Source organism: Nannospalax galili, unplaced genomic scaffold, assembly GCF_000622305.1.
Source record: "Nannospalax galili isolate Female #2095 unplaced genomic scaffold, S.galili_v1.0 scaffold557, whole genome shotgun sequence".
NCBI classification, from domain to species: domain Eukaryota; kingdom Metazoa; phylum Chordata; class Mammalia; order Rodentia; family Spalacidae; genus Nannospalax; species Nannospalax galili.
The window spans coordinates 1,064,677-1,082,271 of NW_008340356.1; the positions used below are offsets into that span (position 1 = coordinate 1,064,677).

General features: G+C 41.1%; 1 protein-coding gene across 3 annotated transcripts in view; it reads right to left on the reverse strand.

Annotated features, from left to right (window-relative positions):
• Positions 1 to 16,398, reverse strand: part of Mccc1 (methylcrotonoyl-CoA carboxylase 1) — a 49,417-nt gene extending 33,019 nt beyond the window's left edge. For 2 of the 3 annotated variants that reach the window (XM_017798743.2, XM_008835397.3), the window contains exons 1-8: positions 16,245 to 16,398; positions 13,150 to 13,196; positions 11,630 to 11,766; positions 8,171 to 8,266; positions 4,320 to 4,441; positions 3,346 to 3,493; positions 3,141 to 3,262; positions 1,042 to 1,153 (exon numbers count right to left, since the gene is read on the reverse strand). In XM_017798743.2, coding sequence (XP_017654232.1) covers positions 1,042 to 1,153; positions 3,141 to 3,262; positions 3,346 to 3,493; positions 4,320 to 4,441; positions 8,171 to 8,266; positions 11,630 to 11,766; positions 13,150 to 13,196; positions 16,245 to 16,300 — 840 coding nt within the window. In that variant the 5' untranslated portion in view covers positions 16,301 to 16,398. The remainder of the gene's footprint in view (positions 1 to 1,041; positions 1,154 to 3,140; positions 3,263 to 3,345; positions 3,494 to 4,319; positions 4,442 to 8,170; positions 8,267 to 11,629; positions 11,767 to 13,149; positions 13,197 to 16,244) is intronic. The other variant, XM_008835398.3, reaches the window with a different exon arrangement.
• Positions 16,399 to 17,595: the final 1,197 nt, after the last annotated feature.

The window sequence follows — 17,595 nt, forward strand, 5'->3', positions numbered from 1 at the left end:
TAAAGAGGTGAAATCATTCGCTGGTTATTTTTTGGTACAACCAGAATATAGTGGGATATTGAATCAAGGGAGGCTGTGACTGTCTTGGGTGTCAGTGTAACATTCCATAGAGGGGGGGTTAGTTTTGTATCCTGTGACCCAGAGCATACTAAATGGCAATTTGGAGTCTCAGTTGTGCATTTAATATGTCTGGAATATTTTAGATGACTTCTAGTCCTGTGTTTTTAGTAAACTGTTTTCTGAAAAAAAAAAAAAAGAAAAAAAAAAAAACCCCAAACCACCCCTTGGTCATCATCCTGTCAGAACTGTGTGCCCTCTGTGACAACTGGTCACAGTGGTCCAGTTTTCCTAACAGTTTTGATCATGTGCTGTGAAAGATGAAAATTTGAGTGTCTAGTGTATGTGGTAACAAACTTCAGTAGAAGTAAGGATTGTTGGTCAGCGTTTGATGTTGCTGTTAATGAGTCCCCCGAAGGGAAATGTACTACCAGGTTGGAAGCTGGAACATCACTGGACTGACTTTTTAAAAGAAACACAGTATGTGGTTCTTTAGACTTTTGGTATGTGTATTAAGAATTGTGTACAAATTGAAATGTCTGTGTACTGGTCCTCAATCAATAAAATCTTAGTCATTCTTTTTTTTTTTTTTTTAAATTTTCTTGCTATCTTTCCTCCACAAGATAACTAGTAGCAGGAAAATGACTAATATATTTTAGGAACATCTTTAAATAGTTGCTAAAACAAGAGTCCTCTGTATAACATCCAGCTGGGCCTGGTGGCACATGTCTTTAATCCCAGCACTCGGGAGGCAGAGGCAGGCGGATCTCTGTGAGTTGGAGGCCAACCTGGTCTATATGGCAAGTTCCAGGCCAGCTGGGGCTACAGGGAGACCCTGTCTCAAAAAGACAGAAAAAAAAAAGACAATTCCATTTCGTTCGTGTAATTAATTCTAGTTAATTATAATTTAACATGCATGCTGAAGCCTCACTGTTCGGCTGATAACTCTCTGTCAGATACTTGCACCAGAGTGGATTTTCTTACCGCTGGGGCCTCCTCAATGATCTTTTGATGGCGCCTCTGCACACTACAGTCTCTTTCAAACAAGTAGACTGCATTGCCGTGGTGATCACCAAACACCTGCACTTCCACATGCCTATTTTAAAATGAAACATACCTGTTAGTGTATTTCACTAGGGATGATGGATATCACATTCGTTAACCTAAACTGTTGGCTATGTTGACCAAAAGATTTTATAAGATTGCAACTATATTTCTAAGTCCATAACCTCAATCTTGAATCCAAAATACCTGATCTTCCTCAAAGAAAATTTAAAAATGGAGGAATTGTTCTTTTCACTTGACTTATAAATCACATATTTTAAAAAATTAACAAGGGCTAGAAAGATGGCTCAGCAATTAAGAGCACTGACTGCTCTTGCAGAGGACCCAGGTTTGATTCTCAGCACCCACATGGTGGCTAACAACCATCCCTAACTCCAGTTTTGGGGGAATCTGACACATTCTTCTGACCTCCTCAGGCATTGCACAACATGGGTGCACTTAAACATATGCAGGGAATACACTCACACACATAAAATAAAAATAATAAATAAAATATTTTTTAAAATTAACATAAAAATCTAGGACATAGGAAACTTTATCATCAGCATCTTATTTTAAATAACAGAAAAAAAATTAGGAATCTTGATGGAAGTACAATGGTTTAGAGTATGAACTCGAGAGTCAAACTGCCCGACTCAGTCCCTGATGTTTAGCATGGTCATGCTGGTGCTTAATTTCATTACTTGCAAAATAAAAGTAGTAGTACAGCCCTAAGCAGGCTAGTGTTAGAATTAGAAGGACAGTAAGGTTACTTAGTACATGGAAAACATACAGAACCAGGCACATGATAAGTGCAACATAGGTATTAGGTACTGGGGTTACAATTTATTACCATATCAGAAAACATTAGAAATTGTAATAATTCAGTTTAGTTAACTAATTCCATTTTTTAATAGCTCAATTGATACTTAGAACTCTAATTATAACTGATTTATTAGAATATTTTTATGCTGGAAAAAAATCCTAAGTTTTACTAGTAACAAACATTGTGTAAGTTTCCGGGATAGCAGTATCACAGAGCCATTAAGCTTTGAATAAAAGTAATGAGACAGATACATTATTTACTGATATGGGACAGTATCTAGGATATAATAATATTGTATAGTATTTGTACTATTAAACAAGATTCTATCCATTGTTCTTTCGGACATACTTTGTTTCCTACGTGTTCATGCATGTCTGTTTCTATTCACATAGAAAGTGCTTAGAAGAAAGCATACTGTCCTCTAATCGTCTATGTGAAGGTGAAAATGGGGCACTAATAGACAACATATTATAATTTCATATCATAGAAATACATGAATTGCTTTTATAACGTAACATGAGAATCGGAATCAGGCAATCCCCATAAAAGTCGCTGTGAGGCTTACCTGGGACTGCCTGCCTTTCTGAGGAAAAGGCAGAACTATTTCTTTTTCTTCACTTTTTCTTTTGAATGTTGGCTAGAGTCTAAAAAATGCTTTTAAGTTCCCTAACCAATGCTTTGGGTTTTCTTACTCTCTTTTCTTTCTTTAAATTTTATTTTGTGTGAGTGTTATGCATGCACGTATGTAAGTGCACCTGTGTTGTGTTGTGCCTACTTAGGTCAGAAGAGGGAGTTGGATCCCCTGAAACAAGAATTACAGAGGGCTATAAGCCACCATGTGGGAGCTGGGATTCGAACCTAGGTCTTTTGCAAGGGCAGTGAGTACTCTTAACTGATGAGTCGTCTCTCCAGGCCCCCTTACTCTTTTTCTCCCATCCAAGTACTAACCAGGCCCGACCCCGGTGGCCGTAGACCCTTTACTCTTTATAAAGCTCCCTTCCCTACCATGTGGCTGCCTGCTGCCAGGTGACCGACCTCTACCACACCTTGCCTCAGCAGCATGTCTTTTACCCCTTCTCTTTCCCACTCTGTCTCCCAGGCAGCCATGAGATTCATATCTCGCCCACCCTAGGGTTTTTCCACTTTAATAACTTGTCCTTGAGCATAAAAAAATAATCTGAGTCAGAAAAACAAACAAAAAACAACAGCAGACCTTGGTGTGTCCACGAACTTCTCGATCAGCATAGCATCATCATTGAAAGACTTCTTCGCTTCTCTCCGGGCTGATTCCAATTGCTCTTGAAATTCTTTTTCTGATCTAATAATCCTCATGCCCTAAGAAAGGAAGGATTGTGTGACCAAAGTATAAACTCAAACCACTATCCAGAAATGCCAAAGGCAGGCACCCACAGCCTTACTTTTCCTCCTCCTCCTCGGACGGCTTTAATCATGACAGGATAACCGATTCTCCCTGCGTGCTCTTTCAGGCACCGGTCAGACTGGTCCTCGCCATGGTAACCTTCTACAACAGGCACTCCAGCAGCAGCCATGATGGACTTGGATGTGCTTTTAGAGTAAAAACACTAAAATGCCTCAATTCTAAGATATCTATAAATTATAGTAAGTCTTTAAAGAAACCATCCCACAAATAAAGAAAAGACTTGAGTCTCGGATCAATACTATACAATAATAATATGCATACAAATAATACAATTACAAAACCCCTGCTAGGTACTTTTTCTTATTGCACGTGGTAGCTCATCTCATAGTATTTTTAATTAATTTATTTTTAGTTTATATGCATGAATGTTTTGTCTGCATGCATGTAAGTGTACCTGCATCATGCAATACCCATGGAGGCCAGAAGAAAGCAATGGATCTCTTAGAACTGGAGTTAAGGACAGTTGTTAGCTGCCATGTAGGTGCTGGAAACCAACTTGGGTCCTCTGCAAGAGCAGCCAGTACTCTTAATGCTGAGCCAGCTCTCCTGTCCCTCATCTTTCCTTATTTAATCCCAGATGTCTGATGCCCTCTTCTGGCCTCCATGGGTACTGCACCATATGGGTGCACTTATATACATGCAGGTACAACACTCATATACATAAAATAAATCAAAAAATTTTTTAAATGCCTATTAATGGAACTGTTGAGACGGCTCAGCAGATAAAGTGTTTGCCCTGTAAAGTCTGACAACTTGAGCTTGAGTCCCAGAACCCACATAAAGGCAGAATGACTGCACACACACACACACACATGCATGCATATAAACACACAAATAATAAAATAAAAAATTAAAAATGCTCACTGAAGTAAACTTAGTGGTTTAATAGTAAAATAAACTTATTTCAAGTGGCCTTAATATGGCTACATTTAAAAAAAAGATAACTCTTACCTCTTTATACCCATGTCTCTAATTGCAGATGAAGGAGGACCTATAAATATAATTCCTTCTTGTGTACAAAGTTCAGCAAATTCCATATTTTCTGAAAGAAAACCATATCCTGGATGAATGGCCTAGAAATAAGAAAAAACACAACAAGGTTCTCAACTGGCAAAGCTTTGATGCTGGTGATGCTGGCCTCCTCCATGGAAGCCTCTCCAGACACAGCTGACAGGGACACCAAGGTCTCCTCATTCCTGCTCCCAAAGAGATGTCTGGAACAGTCATGTTGGAGCTTTAAAGCCTTTTTCTAGTCCACAAATATCTATTTCTTTCTTTCCATTTTTCACTTTATGCCTGGGATCAAACCCAGGGCCTCACACATTCTAGGCAAGTGGTCTAATACTGAGTTACACCCTCAACCGTTTTTTAAAAACTGTGGTAATCTACACAGCTTACCAGTTTAAGCACCTTTAAGTGTCTAATTCAGTAGCATCATGCTCACTGATGATGCTCTCCATCTGTCACCACCTCCCATCTCCAGAACGGCATCACCACCCCACATACAACCCATATTCTCAGGCAGTCACTATGTCTCTTTCCATTTGTCCCTCTGGGAGTAGCTTATTTCACTTAGCAGTTTTCTTTTTTTTAATATTTTATTTTATTATTTTTATTCTATGTGTATGAGTATATTGTCTGCATGTATGTGAGCGCACTCGTGTTGTGCAATGCCACAGAGGTCAGAGAGGGCTTCGGATTCCCCTGGAACTGGAGTTAAAGACGGTTCATAGCTGCCATGTGGATGCTGGGAATCGAACTCAGGTCCTCTGCAAGAGCATTCAGTGCTCCTAACCACTGAGCCATCTCTCCAGCCTCTCACTTAGCAGTTTTCAAAGTTCATCCATGTGGTATCTTGTATCAGAATTTCATTTTTAAAGGCTGCATAAGGCTGCATGTATATTCCACATTCTGTTCACCCACTAATCTTTGTGTAGACATGTGAGCTATTTCTATTAGCTTCTATAAATAAAATTGCTGTGAACCTTGGTGTACAGATATGAATCCCCATTATAAATTCTTAGATATATACCTAGAAGTAGAATTAACAGGGCCCAGTTTAATGGATCAGTTGGTAAAGTGCCTGTTGTGCAAGTCTTTCTGAATTGGGTTTGATTCCAGAACCAATATAAAGATGGGGAAGAAAATTGACTCTACAAGGTTGCCTCTGATCTCCACATGCAAGTCCCACCCCCACCTGACTGCATATATACATACATGCACACTTACGATAGTAATAAACTTTTTTTTTTTTTTTTGGTCTTTTTGAGACAGGGTCTCCCTGTAGCCACGGCTGTCCTAGAACTCACTATGTAGACCAGACTGGCCTTGAACTTACAGAGATCTGCCTGCCTCTGCCTCCCGAGTGCTGGGATTAAAGGCGTGCGCCACCATGCCCGGCCCAGTAATAAACTTTAAATGGAATTAATAGATCACATGGCCGTCCCTAGAATATACATCTATCTATACATAAATTTTTTTGTTATATCGCCAACATCTTGGAATCTCCACAGCAACTTGGGCCTCGCCTTCACAACTTCATGCAATGCCTCTCAAGGCCTCCTCGCAGGGACTTCATCCCTCCCAGATGCTGTCTGGCCTCAAATGCTCCAAACCCATGGAGTAAACTCCATGACCTCCTTAAAATCTTTCATGTCTCCAAAATCAGTACCATGTGGATAACACTGCCAAGTTTTGCAGCCAGATCACTGTGGAGCCTGGCCCTGCTGGACCAGTTTTATCAGCTTCTGCATGCTGACCCTGGGGAAATACTATCCTAGGAAGTTGATTTCAAGGAGCAGAGAACTCGGCTGCTTTCAGTTTAGGCTTTCTCCTATCATATAAATTTGCGTCTTTATAAGCTGGAGTCTTTGATAGGTTTTGTCTGCAAGGAGCCTTTCCTATTGTCCCAATCTTTTTAATGGTGCTAATCTAATAATCATAGCTACTTTGTTGACTGCACTCTCCTTGTATAGAACTTTATGCTCATATACCTTACCTACTTAAAAGCTGGGCGTGGTGGCGCACTCCTGTAGACCCAACACTTGGGAGGCAGAGGCAGGTGGATCTCTGTGAGTTCAAGGCCAGCCTGGTCTACATAGTGAGTTCCAGGACAGCTGGGGCTACAGGGAGACCCTGCTTCAAAAAGAAAAAAACAAATAAAAAAACCAAAAACCCCCAAAAGAAAACCACCAACAAAAAACTAAATCTATTATCTTTAAAGATTTATTTATATTTTTACGTGTGTGTATGAATGTATATAATGTGGAGGCAAGAAGAGGTGTCAGGTCCCCTGGAACTGGAGTTACAGGAGATTGTGAGCTGCCTGACATGGGTGCTGGGAACAGAAGTTGGGTACAGCAAGCACTCTTAACTGCTAAGCCATCTCTCCAGCCCCTCAAATATCCTTAAATTCAGCTTCATTCAGGTTCTCAGGAAATGGTCAGGATGAAGTCAAGTTCTTGGTAAAAATATCACATTTGTAAATTCTTCCACATTCCAGCCACAAATAGTTCCAAAGGCCCAAAAACCACATGGTTAGGTTCACCACAATATCCTACTTCTTGATATCAATTTTCTATCTTCATTTCTTTTCCTGCTGTTGTGAAAAATACCCTGACAAAACCAACTGAAGAGTTTGTTAGTTCATAGCTCAAAGTATGGTCCATAATGGCAGGGACATCAAGGCAGCAGGAGCTTGAAGCAGCTGGTAATGGCACATCCATAGTCAAGAGGCAGAGGGATGAATGAATGCCAGTGCTCAGCTTTCTTTCTCCATTTCATACAATCCAGATTCCCCAGCCTAGGGGTTTTCCCACATCAATTAACCCAATTAAGTTAGATCCTCATAGGCATGGCCAAAGGTTTGTTTCCCTGGTGATTCTAGAGTCTGTCAAGTTGACAATTAACCCTAAACCAGCACACCATCCTTAAGGGACTTTTAACTCCAAAAACTAAGAAATTTGTCAAAACAAGAACAAATACCCATGTGTATAATTAACTTCTCTGCCTTCTCACCTCCTCCCACTTTCTTCCTCATCAGCTCCAAAGTCAATTTTCCAGGATGAGTTTTGAGATGGGGGCGGGGGGGTGCACTTGTTTCCAAGCCCTATGACCAGTGTTTGATCCCTGGGGCCACATGTTGCAATGAGAAAACCAATTTCCACAGGTTGTCCTCTGACCTCCACATGAACACTGTGGCATGTGCACTCCACCCTCAAAATATATAAACAAACACATTGTTTTCAAGAGAGAGTTAGAGGGAGGGGATTCATCTGAGACTCAGAAATCTAGATAAGAAAGCCGAAGGTCTGTGTGAACAAAAAAATATTTCTGAAAACATTTTAAAGAAAGATTAAACACAAATCAGTTGCTATTTCATTTTGAAGGATGAAAGAGATGTAATAATATCCAAGTTTTGGGTCTGGGATATTGGAAAAACATGGAAGGGCGCTGGAATGAGATGGAAAAATCAAGGGGCAAGATTTCTCTCTTGGTTCTATCTCACCTTGTAATTTCCTCCTCAAACACTTGCTGTCCTAGCACCTGGCTTTCAAGGCAGAAGAACTGAATTCTCTCTTAATTCTAACTTCAGTTAAGATTCTCCCTCCACCTATTTCCCAAAAGATTCTAAGTAGAGAGGATCCAGTAAGGTGTGTCTAATTTATAATACAACCCAACAGATATGTAAAAACTGTGGGTCAAACAGAACATTTATACAAACAAGTAATTCTGCATAAATTACACAAAACTTAATTGGTTGGTGTTGTAGTTTTTGTTTTTTCTTTTCCCACAGTTCTTACCTGTGCAGCAGAGCTCTTAGCCACCTGAATGATCTTCTCCATAGAGAGGTAGCTCTGCTGAGATGGAGCTGGGCCAATGCAATATGCTTCATCTGCCTGTTTAAGAATCATTACAGATGTGAAAGATGGTGTGGTTAGTATGTACCTGTACACTGTATACAACTCCATCAGGATCATTTACTGGTAAAATAAAGATGCCGGTACAAAAGGCACAAGAACAATGATCATGACCAATTTGAGAATTAACACTCAGAAGCACCAGTCCATGCCACGTTTTAAAGATGAGCCAGTTTACCCGGGCGTGGTGGCACATGCCTTTAATCCCAGCACTCGGGAGGCAGAAGCAGATGGATCTCTGTGCGTTCAAGGCCACCCTGGTCTACATAGTGAGTTCCAGGACAGCTGGGGCTACAAAGAGACCCTGTCTCAAAAAGGCCAAAAAAAGAAAAGAAAAGATGAGCCAGTTTGTGAACAAGTCCTGGGTGAAAGGGGACTCCGAACTTGATTTTCCCATATAAACCCAGTACTAGATTCAATCATAACATTATAACAATCTTAAATGTATTTAATACCAAGTTATCATTTAAAAATAGAAATGTAGCAATACAAAATTGCAAAGTTTACATAATTATTAGGGTATGATGATGTTTCTTTCAAACATTTGTGAATTCTTCTGTACTACTCTTTAAAACTTTCATACAATCATAGCATCCCTTGAAGCAGACCACATAGAAAACATGTATTCCTTCATGCAAACTTGCTGAATGCCTACTATGTGTCAGGCTTTGAGTTGGGAACTGCCTAAATAGATGTAAACAAGACTTGCCCCCCTATCCAGAGAGAAGATAGTCATTAAGCATTTATACACTTATGGAAACTGTGATAAAAGCCCAGAAGGAGAAAGCAAGGATTTAACGACCACAGAAAGAGTAGCTCTGGTCTGCAGGTGGTCCAGGCTAATTAGGAGGGAAAGTCAGGGAAAGTTCCTCAGGGTTGGTAAGGACTTGACCTGGGAGACAGATGAAGAATGTGGACTTAAGAACAGGAATGGAGACGGGGTGAATCTCCCACACAGAAAACGTGTGTGAAGATCTAGAGTTGGAAGAAACTTGGCCCACTGAGTGACCAAGGATCGCTTGTGTGACTGGGACACAGTGAGCGAGGGTCAGAGATGTGGTTGGATGACACAGGACAGATTTCATGAGGCCTTTGGAGAAGTGAAAAAGCTTTGGATTTTTTTCCTAATGGAACTCATAATGGGATTTGAAAACATCAATTATTATTACTATTTTTTTTAAACAGGGTCTCCCTGTAGCCCCAGCTGGCCTAGAACTCTCTATGTACACCAGGCCAGCCTTGAACTCACAGAGATCCCCCTGCCCCTGCTGGGATTAAAGGCATGCATCACCATGCCTGGCTAAAAAATCATTTATTTTTAACTTTTAATTTCACAAAACACAAATACATTCTTATTCTGAAGAACACAAGAAGTAAACCAAGTGGCCGTCAGCTCTGAATTTCCCTCACTAGTGTCCTCTCCAGGCATTTTCCACCATAATCCATTTGTGACATTTTTCATATCCATAGTTCTATTTGTGTAAGTACGTACAGTTTGAGTTTTATGCAAATAGAATCATACTATATACTTCTGCAATTGCTTTTTCATTAACATTATATTCTGGGGTGCTTCTTTACTAGCAAACACATGTAAAACTCACTGTGTGTGGCAGTACCACATCTCATTTAATCATGAACTTCTTCATATGCAATTTAGGTTGTAGTGGTCCAACACTGGATATGGGCAAGGCTGAAACACACATTCATACACACCTCGGGGCATTTGTATATGAGCCTTTTTTTTTTTCTTTTGGTCTTTTTGAGACAGGGTCTCCCTGTAGCCCCAGCTGGCCTGGAACTCACTATGTAGACCAGGCTGGCCTTGAACTCACAGAGATCCACCTGCCTCTGCCTCCCGGGTGCTGGGATTAAAGGTGTGTGCCACCATACCTGGCTCTATATGTGAGCCTTTCTTGAGGACACAGACCAAGCAAGAACATGCTCATTTTAATAGCTCTTGGTTCATCAGCCCTTGGGTTTCACCAACATCTCCATCAACATACCAATTCTACCTACCTTCATCAACAATACCTATTATCTGTCTTGGAAATTATTCCCAACCTCGTAGGTGACATAAGAGGTTTAAAGCCATTAAAGTACAGGAGCAAATGGACAAGCTTTTATTTTGACCGCTCAGTCTGGCTGAAAGGCAGGAAACAGATCACAAGAAGGGACCAAGAGGAAAGAGGAAGACAGACAGGAGCATGACTTGACTTAGGTATAGGTAGGAGGGGCAGGAGGAAGTGAGCAGAAGTGTGTGGGAAGTGGAGGAAACAGTCCTTGGTGTTTTCTAGATGAGGGAGGAGTAAAGAATATAGAGTGGGAAGAGGAAGGATGTTCAAAGCTGCCCCAATCTCTGCATTGCTCTTTCTATAGCAAGGCATTGTCAACTGGGGAAGGAAGTCCCTAAGAAAATCAAGTTTGGTACAGATGAAACATCTCAAGTTCAATGTCAAGACATACTGCTTTGGTTTGGTATCTGAGAAGCTGGCAGCAGGGTGTCTATGGGCCAAGCTCAGAGAGAAGTCAGAACTACGAACAGAAATGTGGAGTCTTCCATAAAGTCACTGGAATGGATAAAATGATCTATCATGAGAAAATACAGTGAGAAGAGGGAAAAGGGTCAGGGGAAAGTCCTGACATCAGAATGTCAGCAGTAATGGTCGAATTTTTTCAGGTGGATGGGGTCCAGAGAAAGGACACTGAGAGAGGTCAGAAAGGTCAGACAATCATGAGGAGAATTTATTTCTAACAGGAGGGAGTAGTTTACTACCATGAGAAAAGTTCAACTCAAGTCAGTCTCTAGGAACTCACACTGCTGCTTGTTGTGAGCCTAATGAAGGCCAACAGTTAGATTCATCCATGGCTAGAGTTCCATCTGGTAGATAAGAGCTAGCAATAACTAAAAACGAAAACCTCAGAGTTCAGTCTCTTCAGCTAGAATTTTACTGAGAAATCAAAGTTCAGAAACATGAAGTGACTTGTCTGAGGTCACTCAACCAGTGACAATTGCTAACAACAGTTTTGGTCTTTTTGTCCTTGCACAACAGAGGTCTGGACGTGGGCTACCCAAAGTAGTCTATGAACTATACTCTGTGAACTGCTGAAAACAATCTTCGATACAGTTCTTGCATGTAAATCAGCTATGCCACTAAACACAATTTAGTTCAACTGGTTTTACATGTTAAAAGTGTTCCCAAGTAGAGTACTCAGTGAGCAATTTGAACTCAACTACATAAACCTTGTTAACATCTGCAAGCATCAACTGTCATCGTAAAGAGCTAAAACACAATAAGCAAATACATACACTCAATATTCGGTTTCCAGCTTTTAAAAACCTACCATATCTACATGCATGGAATTCCTGTCAGCCTCACTGTAAACAGCCACGGACTGCACACCCATTTTTTTGGCTGTTCGTATCACCCTGCAGGCAATTTCACCTCTGTTTGCAATGAGGACCTTGGTAATGTTTCTTCCTGTTTAAAACACCATGAAGATCAGACACAAATGTTACTGGGAAACAAGAAATGAAAATATTAAGACTGTGGGAATGACTTTTACAATATAAATATGCTCTGGATAAGTGACTTTTACTTAACCTTGGAACCAAAAAGTTAATCTTATCTCTGTTTATAATGTGAACAAGCCTACTATGCCTTAAGGTGCTGGGATTAAAGGCGTGAGCCACCATGCCCAGTCCAAGGTTTTTTTTTTAAATATTTTATTATTTTTATTTTATGTCTGTGAGTGTATTTCTTGCATATAGGTAGGTGCACCCATGTCATGCAATGCCTGAGGAGGTCAGAAGAGGGTGTTGGATCCCCTGGAACTAGAGTCACACATAGTTGTTAGCTGCCATGTGGGTGTTGGTAATCAAACCCTGGTCCTCTGCAAGAGCAGTCAGAGCTCTTAACTGCTGAGCCATCTCTCTAGCACCCAAGGTTATTCTTAAAAAAAATAAGGTTACCTATAATTTAAAAGTGTTTTTTCCATGAGATCTGCCAAGAGCCACCACATATCACAGGACCTGCTACAATTCACTATCAACATTTTGTTTGGGGTGCCCTAAGTAGGGGTCATATCCAGTCAAACAGAGTTAAACTTTCATTACACTTCTGTTTTATATTTCACATAAAATTTCATTTGAGAAAAATAATGGTTCTTCTGCTTGAAAGAATTGTTTTCAAATTTAGACCATTCTAATTATTTTTTTCCCATTCAATATAGGGTCAAATGGATAGAAATATAAAATACTCCTCATCATTACACCTTAAAATTCACACTCAATGGGGCTGGAGAGATAGCTCAGAGGTTAAGAGCACTGACTGCTCTTACAGAGGACCTGGGGTGGATTCCCAGCACCCACATGGTGGCTAACAACCATCTGTAACTCTAGTACCAGGGGATCTGAAACCTTCTTCGGACCTCCATGGGTATTGCACAGGTGCACTTACATAAATGCAGGCAAAACACTCATACACATAAAATAAAATACAAATAATAAATATTTTTTAAAATTCACACTCAATAACAAGGTGCCTCCCAGCACTTGGGAGGCAGAGGCAGGCGGATCTCTGTGAGTTCAAGGCCAGCCTGGTCTACATAGTGAGTTCCAGGACAGCTGGGGCTACAGGGAGACCCTGTCTCAAAAAGACCAAAAAAAAAAAAAAAAAAATTCAATAACAAGGATTTGACATAAAAGAAGCAACATTGGTGACTTAATAATAAGAAAATTATCATGAAAATCCCCAAATTCAAAGGTTTATGAGAACTAATTCTATTGTGCACGCATTAAGAATTACACATTTCTCTTTCTTGGTTTGCAATCTAAAGCAAAACCAGACAAAGCCTACCAGTACCTGGAGTTGTTGCATACTTCATGGGTCTCTGCTTCCAAACCCATTTCCTATAAAACAAACCCCAAAGCAATTATAATCAATCAGAATATACAAGAATAGTTACTGGTCTTTCAAAACTTGAAATCAAATCCAGATACGATCTAAGGTCAATCTTAAGTCATCAGCAAAGTGATTTGGTAAGACTTTTTCTGTGGAAAGAAAACTAATCTAGAAACTGAGAGTTCAAGTTCTGACTGTTTTCCCTTTGTGCTACATGTCTGTGAATGAGTCACTTCATCTGTTTAATGCCCGAAGCCAGCATTTGCCACAAAATGAGAGATGATAAAAAGGTACTTTAGGATAATCCACTTCAGCTTTTTTTTTTTTATACTATAACCAACTGTAAAAACTACCTAGTACACACAGAATTGTCATGAAAGATGACACTGTTATCAATGTTTTCTGTTCTACCTTATTAAATAAAATATTCTAATCAAATTTCACTTTGAAAAATGCCAACTGGATTCAACCCTTTGCTAAGACAGTTCTGATACTAAAACAGAGAAATCAAAGAAAGGAAACTGAACAAAGGCAGCAGACATAAGACATGCTGCTGTGGCCTAGTTCCCATATGACTCCAACACTGCCCAGGACCAGATCACTCTACATCACGGTTTCTCAGTCTTTTTTCCATTACTGCCCCCCAATGAAAAAACTTAAATACTAAGAAATAAAATGTTACATATAGACAGGTTTGAGCTTCAGAGAGCCACAGACCATGATGCTAGGGTAACAGCTAAATTTTTGGTTTGGTTTGTGTTCTCACTCAAGAAACTTAATGGGTGATATCATCTGAGTCCATCTTGGGTTTACATCTTGGATTCAGTGTTCTCACACAAGAAAGGAGACTGTAAAGATGACAGCCCTCTGCCCACCCAATGAGGGATTGAATCTAGCACCTTGCACTGCTAGATTCATGCTAAAGCACTTAACTATATCACCAGTTCCTGTAAGAGGTGACCTTGAAGATAATTTCCAGTTTTAAAGTATACAATTTTTCCAAGTTCTTATATTGAAAGAAAGTAGAGAACTGGAGGAGGAATGATGTCCCAAGCTTCTTCACTAGATAGACCTTAAGGCCTAAGACATTTTAAGTTCAGGGATACATACACACATCATTTAAGTTAACACTGAAATGTTAACCAAGAGCTGACAAAAAGCAGACTAGATTCACTCTGGGAATAAAGGGGCATAATAACCATTAGTGTTTCAGCTACACAGAATATGCTGGAAAACCAACAAACTACAGAATCAATTCTACCATAGTCTTTTCCTTCTGCATCTGAAGAGGCAGCAAAATCACAGTTCTAAAGACTGAGAAGTTTAGTTCCTTTATAAAGAAAAAGATAAAAACTAAGGTGTGGCAGTATGTATGTCCTCTGAATGTAACTATGCAACAAGCAGGACTATCACGGCACAGGGGTCACTGGGGTAGGCTACACATCTGACTGGAGGCACAATTAGTCAAATGCTGCCATCCTTGACAGCTACTAGGAAGACACACAGCTTTGGCATGTGAGCTCTGTAGATGGCATCTCCAGGAGACTTCTGGCCTCTCAAGTCTTTCCAATTTGGCCCATCTCACTTTCTTGATCTTTAAGAGGGGGAATTAACTTCCCTGATCTTTATAGTTTTCTAACTTTTGTACTCTACAGGTAAGTTTTAGATAAGGTTTCAAGCCTGTCAGGGCAGATGTGTCTATAAAATGGCAGCTTCTTTCTTTAAAAAAAATTATTTTTATATGTACGAATGTTTTGCCTGCATGTATGTCACTGCATCCATGTTGTGCAATATCTGAGGTGGCCAAAGGGCACTGGATTCCCTGAAACTGGAGTTACTGATGGTTATTAGCTACCATGTGGGGGCTGGGAATTGAATCTGGGTCCTCTGCAAGAACATCCAATGCTCTTAACTGCTGACTGATCTCTCCAGCACCAAACGGTAACTTTTTAATATATTCAACTTAAAACTCTGATTATGTACCATGGCCACTGATGGCCCCAAATTTTATTCTGCTGGCTAGTAAAGAAAGACGTAGGCAGACAGCCACACTCTTAACCACAATCCTCTATCCCAACATTCTGATTGCTCTATTCCATTTTCATAATTATTTAAACAAGATAAACAAACTGCTTCCACGGGATAATTACAATGATTAAGATAGCTTCTACTCTCATGTCTAGAATCTCACTACGAGAGAATCGTTTGCAAAAAAAGGAGTAAAATTCTCATTTTTAACTCCATACACCGTTAGCAGGATGACAGGTACCAGATAACTGTTCTATAACAGCTAGCATGTTTTGAGGGAGGAGAGAGGTGAGTCTGTGGTAGTACCCACAAGAGCCCTGAAAATCCAAGAAAAGTCGTGGGAAAAAGCACAGCAGTAACATTACTTTCATCAACTTTCTCGTTTTGCTTGGGGTTAGCTCCATAATTACTAAAAATCTAAAGCACCTACTATCACTTGTGGAAGATAAAAGCAAATGAAAAGGTATATTTGATTCTGCAACGTTTGTTTATGGACTGAATCACATGGGCCATATTCTGTTTAAACTTTTATCCATGTGCTAATTTGGACTGGTATTCTTTCCTGTAGATACTAGTGTCACCACCTCCCCCTGGGAGAAGAGACTGAAGCTAAGTTAACAGGTAACTCAGCCAAGATCACACATCTAACAAGCAGCTAAGCGGGGACCCGCCTACCGCCTGCGGAGTCAGTGTCTTCCGGCACTAAGCGGCACGGACCTTCCACAATGCCGGAGGCTGCTGGGACGGTAAAGCTAGCTACTTGCAGGACTAGGAATTTTTACTACTGAAGTTCCCCGGCCCGCGAAGCTTCCTTTCGTAAAGGATTTGGAGTCAAGGTACGAGTCGATCATCTGACTAGCCAGCCCTCCGCGACGTAGACGAGCTCTGGCTCGTCGGATCCCTTCCGGCCCTGCCGCCGCCGCGCAGCCCTGAGTGCAGCCGTGCGCAGCGGACTCCCGCCCCAGTGGCCCAGAACCGAGGGAAGCGCAAGACGGGACCCGGCGCCGCCCCGCCGCCCCCACCGTCACCTCAGCCGCAGGAGCAGCCGGCTCCTGTCCACCGCCGCCAGCGCCGCCGCCGCCATCTCCCCGCAGCCTTTCGCCCACAGCCGCAACCGAAGCCCGCGCGGCCGCCGCCTTCGCTGCGCAGTCGTCTTGTCCCCTGTGGGCCACCGTCTGCTCCCTGAACGGGTGGGCGTCTCCGCAAGAGCCAATCACTGCAGGGGGGTCATCAAAGATGATGATTGGCTGACTGAGCCAGGCACCCGCGTGTGGGTGGGCTTGTGGGCTTGCGTTCTGCGCAGGCGCGAAGGGGTCCGTCCTGGGTTTGGGAGCCAGCCGAGGAGTACCGAGAGGACTCAGAGTTCCCTGGAAGAAAAGGAAAGCCTTGAGCCGCGGTCTGAAGCAGTGACAGTCTTAGGAAAAAGGAATAAAACCCGACTGGACAGAGCATCTAAACAATAAAGGCAAGGTAAACACTTCGATGTAGGCGAGGCACGGCTCATACGAAAAAGTCAGTGCATGGAACATCCAGAGAAGGGTGACAAAAATTACAAAGTAAATGGGGCACGGTGGCGCTCGCCTTGATCCCAGCAGCCAGGTAAACCTGTGAGTTCGAGGCCAGCCTGGTCTGCATAGTTAGTTTGAGGCCAGCCAGGTTACATAGTGAGCCCCTGTCTCAAAATACCAGAGCCAACACACACACAACCCCAAACATTTGAGGAAACAAATGAAAAAGAAAGAAACGAACAAAAAAATTGCACACTTAACATGATGTTTTTAAAACCAGGAAAATCAGCCTAGTGTGTTGGTGCACACCTTTAATCTCAGCACTGGAGAGGCAGTGGCAGTAGGTTTCTGAATTCAAGAGCAGCCTGATCTACATAGCTAGTTTCAGGCCAGTCAGAGATACATAATGAGACCCTGTCTCAAAAATATATAATAAATAAGTAAATAAAATAGAAATAAAAAGTAGGAAAATCACATATGTAGAAATCAAATAAGATTTCTAAGAGGCTAATTTTGCTCAACTTTAAGCAAACTTGAAAATCTGAATGAAGTGGATTTATTTACCAAAATAGATTCTGGAAGAGATCTGGAAGTTTTATGGCAAAAACATAAGATTGGTTTACTACTGAGAAACCACTAATACTATTAACTGATCACATTACTGTTTAAAAGAGAAGAAAATCTTATATTCGTAAGTGCTTAACAAGTGTTTGACAAAATCCAGCAATCACTCTAGATTTAAAAACAATAATTCAAGAGATGGTGTTGGGATAGGTGATTGACTCACTGGGAAAAAGCGTTGTATCCTTAGTCACTTTGCATACCCAACACCAAAATAAGCTCTTAATGAATAAAAGCACACATACATTCA